The sequence below is a fragment of the Sitodiplosis mosellana genome, unplaced genomic scaffold (assembly GCF_009176505.1).
Source record: "Sitodiplosis mosellana isolate CC-2019 unplaced genomic scaffold, AAFC_SMos_1.0 Smas_scaffold_6257, whole genome shotgun sequence".
In the NCBI taxonomy this organism is placed as follows: Eukaryota; Metazoa; Arthropoda; class Insecta; order Diptera; family Cecidomyiidae; genus Sitodiplosis; species Sitodiplosis mosellana.
Window position 1 is genome coordinate 63655 of NW_022601498.1, and position 2661 is coordinate 66315.

Below are 2661 nucleotides of genomic sequence, written 5' to 3' on the forward strand. Positions count from 1 at the left end.
TTAGCACATTGGTGTACGCTTAGTCGTGGTAATGGGCCAATAGCTTTATGACGGTGTAAATACTCTGATTTCATTTAGATTTCTTTCTTCTTCTTCGCTGTTTGTCTGTTATCGCCTCGTGTGATACGGCGGTCGCAAAAAAGTGTAACACATAAAAAAGTCAGCCGAATCGAGTGACAAAAGAAAGAGATTTCACCTGAAACAACAACAAAATTCAACTTGGCACCGAAAAAAGTACGCTTCAATGCGATACGTGTTTCTGTGTCAATTTTAGTAATTGCTTGAGTTTCAAAAGTGTCGCATGGACTGAAAATTATGTCAGAATCGTGAGTGAACTTTCGTTTTTAAATGTTTTCACTGAATCGTTCCGTTAAGAATGTATCGCGTGATTCTAAGTGTTTTGATAATTGTGACGTACCAAGTTGGTGGAAATGTATCGGAATTCGTTGAAAATGAGATTTTGCATCGCTTTGAAAAGTCTCTATCAAAAGGTTACGATTTAGATGTATGGAATGCTTTGAATGCACTGAATGTTACGATGCAAAAATTCAATGAATTTCAAAGTGGAAATGGATTGATTGAGAGCCGTGATGCTATGATAAACAGTCGAATTGGTGTTTTTCTCTTCACACGATACTGTGGACCAGGAGCTAGGCTTTTGAATAAAATTTTTAAAACCGATGAACGCACTTATTCAAACATTGATACATGCTGCAGATTACACGATGAATGCCCCGATTATGTTCTACAACCGCATGACTATGAACGATATCCAGAGCTAGATGTGAGACCACAGTTTTTCTCACGGTTTGTTCGCTTAAATTAATAAGTCGAAATGCGAAATTCGTTCGAAATTGATTTTGATTGATTTGTCCTTTTTTTGTTCAGACTGAAGTGCAGCTGTGATGCAGAGTTTTACCAATGTCTGCAAACCATTGACAAAACCTACGCTTATTCCATTGGTATTGGCTATGGCATTTTTCAGCGTTACTGCTTCGAATTTGAACATCCGATTATAAGATGCTCCGAATATTATTCGTAAGCTTTTTAAATATGCAATTCTCAGAAGATTCAATCTAAATCCGTATCGCTTCTATTTCCAGAGGATTCGGCTTGAACAGATGCATGGCCTACGAAGTCGACTATAATTTACCCAAAAAGTGGCAATGGTTCGAATGAATATATGAACTTTTGAATTTTTTCTTGCAATTTTTAATCACTTTTTATTTGTTGTTAGGTTTGATGTGCTGCCTCCATATTTGGAAATCTACAACTTCCCACAGTTTATACAAAGCGCTCTTTCATTTAGTTGAATTGAAGTTATTGTGTTCACAATTGTACAAAATGGATTTTTCTCTTAAAAATGAATAAAAACAACATGATTGAATACAATAAAAAATCATTCCGTTAAAACGTGTCAAATAAGTGTATCAAATGACGAGATGTCAATTTAATGTTAATTGGGCTCGTTGTATTGAAATTGGCCTTCAACACAACGAAGGTGTCCTCTTTTAATTAGTCGAACAATATCTGCGTCACTCATGCGCACCAACTGGAATCCTTCCTCTGATGTCGATGGAATTTCGGAATCGAGTCTCCCATTTGCTCGTTGAGATGCTGGACGTAATGTCGAAATTTTGTCATTCTGTTCGCCTATGAATTGCACGTCCAAGATTGAGTCTGCATCGATTTCCTTCTGCGCTGGTTGTTCATTTTTTTCTGCAAATTGAAAAAAAAAGAAGATATGTTCTGTGTGCAATGGTATGAAAGAGTTTGTTTTCATCTAGGGGTTTCACGCAACTTAAAATTCATCTAAAATTTCAATATTTCTCTCTTTTCTCTAAAATTCTCTGGGATTCACCAAAATCCGTATTATTTCGAAATATTTCAACATTCACCTTGAACAATATGTTCTGGAAGTGGGTTTTGGTGGATCCCCAGGATCGTTCAAAACTGCTCCCGGTTCTGGAAGTGGGTTTTGGTGGATCTTCAGGATGGATCAGACTGCGTTTGACAATGCCCTGGTCCATCCTGAGGTTCCACTTCCAGAACCAGGAGCGGTTTTGAACAATCCTGAAACCCACTTCCAGAATTTTTAGATTCAAAAAATTCTAAAAAATTCGAGTTTATGAATAAAAAGAAGCAATATCTATAGTTTACACATAAGATGGTTTTATTTCCAGCTATTTAGTAAAATCTTCGGCCTTCGAGTTTGCGTGAAACCCCTAGGTTTTCATAGCAGACAACGTCAAGTAATTGGATTTTTCTGTCATCATCTCAGGCGATTTTAAATCAATTCAATCAACTTAACTTACCGTTTGAAACAAAAATATTCCGTAGTTCGTGGGCTGTCTTCGCCAAACGTGCACCGGTGGTCTGCAACCGGGTCGATTCGAGCCTGATTATTGTATTGTCACCAGATTCATCAGTTGTATTGTCGTCTATAGTAAGAGTACGTTTGAATTTCATGTTGGCTTGTTTTAGAGGCGATGAAGGTAAAGTCCAATCCGATTCCAGCCTGATTATTGTATTGTCACAAGATTCATAAGTTGTATTGTCGTCTATAGTAAGAGTACGTTTGTATTTCTTGTTGGCTCGTTGTTGAGGCGGTGAAGGTCAAATTTTTATTAATCTTGTCAGGCGTAAGTTGGATAAATGTCG

The 2661-nt window shown here is 37.2% G+C and overlaps 1 protein-coding gene across 2 annotated transcripts; it reads left to right on the plus strand.

Annotated features, from left to right (window-relative positions):
* Positions 1-295: 295 nt before the first annotated feature.
* Positions 296-1375, plus strand: LOC129579580 (phospholipase A2-like). 2 transcript variants are annotated; one of them, XM_055469731.1, is made up of 4 exons: positions 296-807; positions 889-1038; positions 1104-1169; positions 1238-1375. In XM_055469731.1, the coding sequence occupies exons 1-4, from the start codon at positions 377-379 to the stop codon at positions 1311-1313; spliced, it is 723 nt and encodes a 240-aa protein (XP_055325706.1). In that variant the 5' UTR covers positions 296-376; the 3' UTR covers positions 1314-1375. The 2 variants fall into 2 exon arrangements, with proteins under 2 accessions (XP_055325706.1, XP_055325707.1); XM_055469732.1 differs by lacking the exon at positions 889-1038.
* The last annotated feature ends 1286 nt before the right edge of the window (positions 1376-2661 follow it).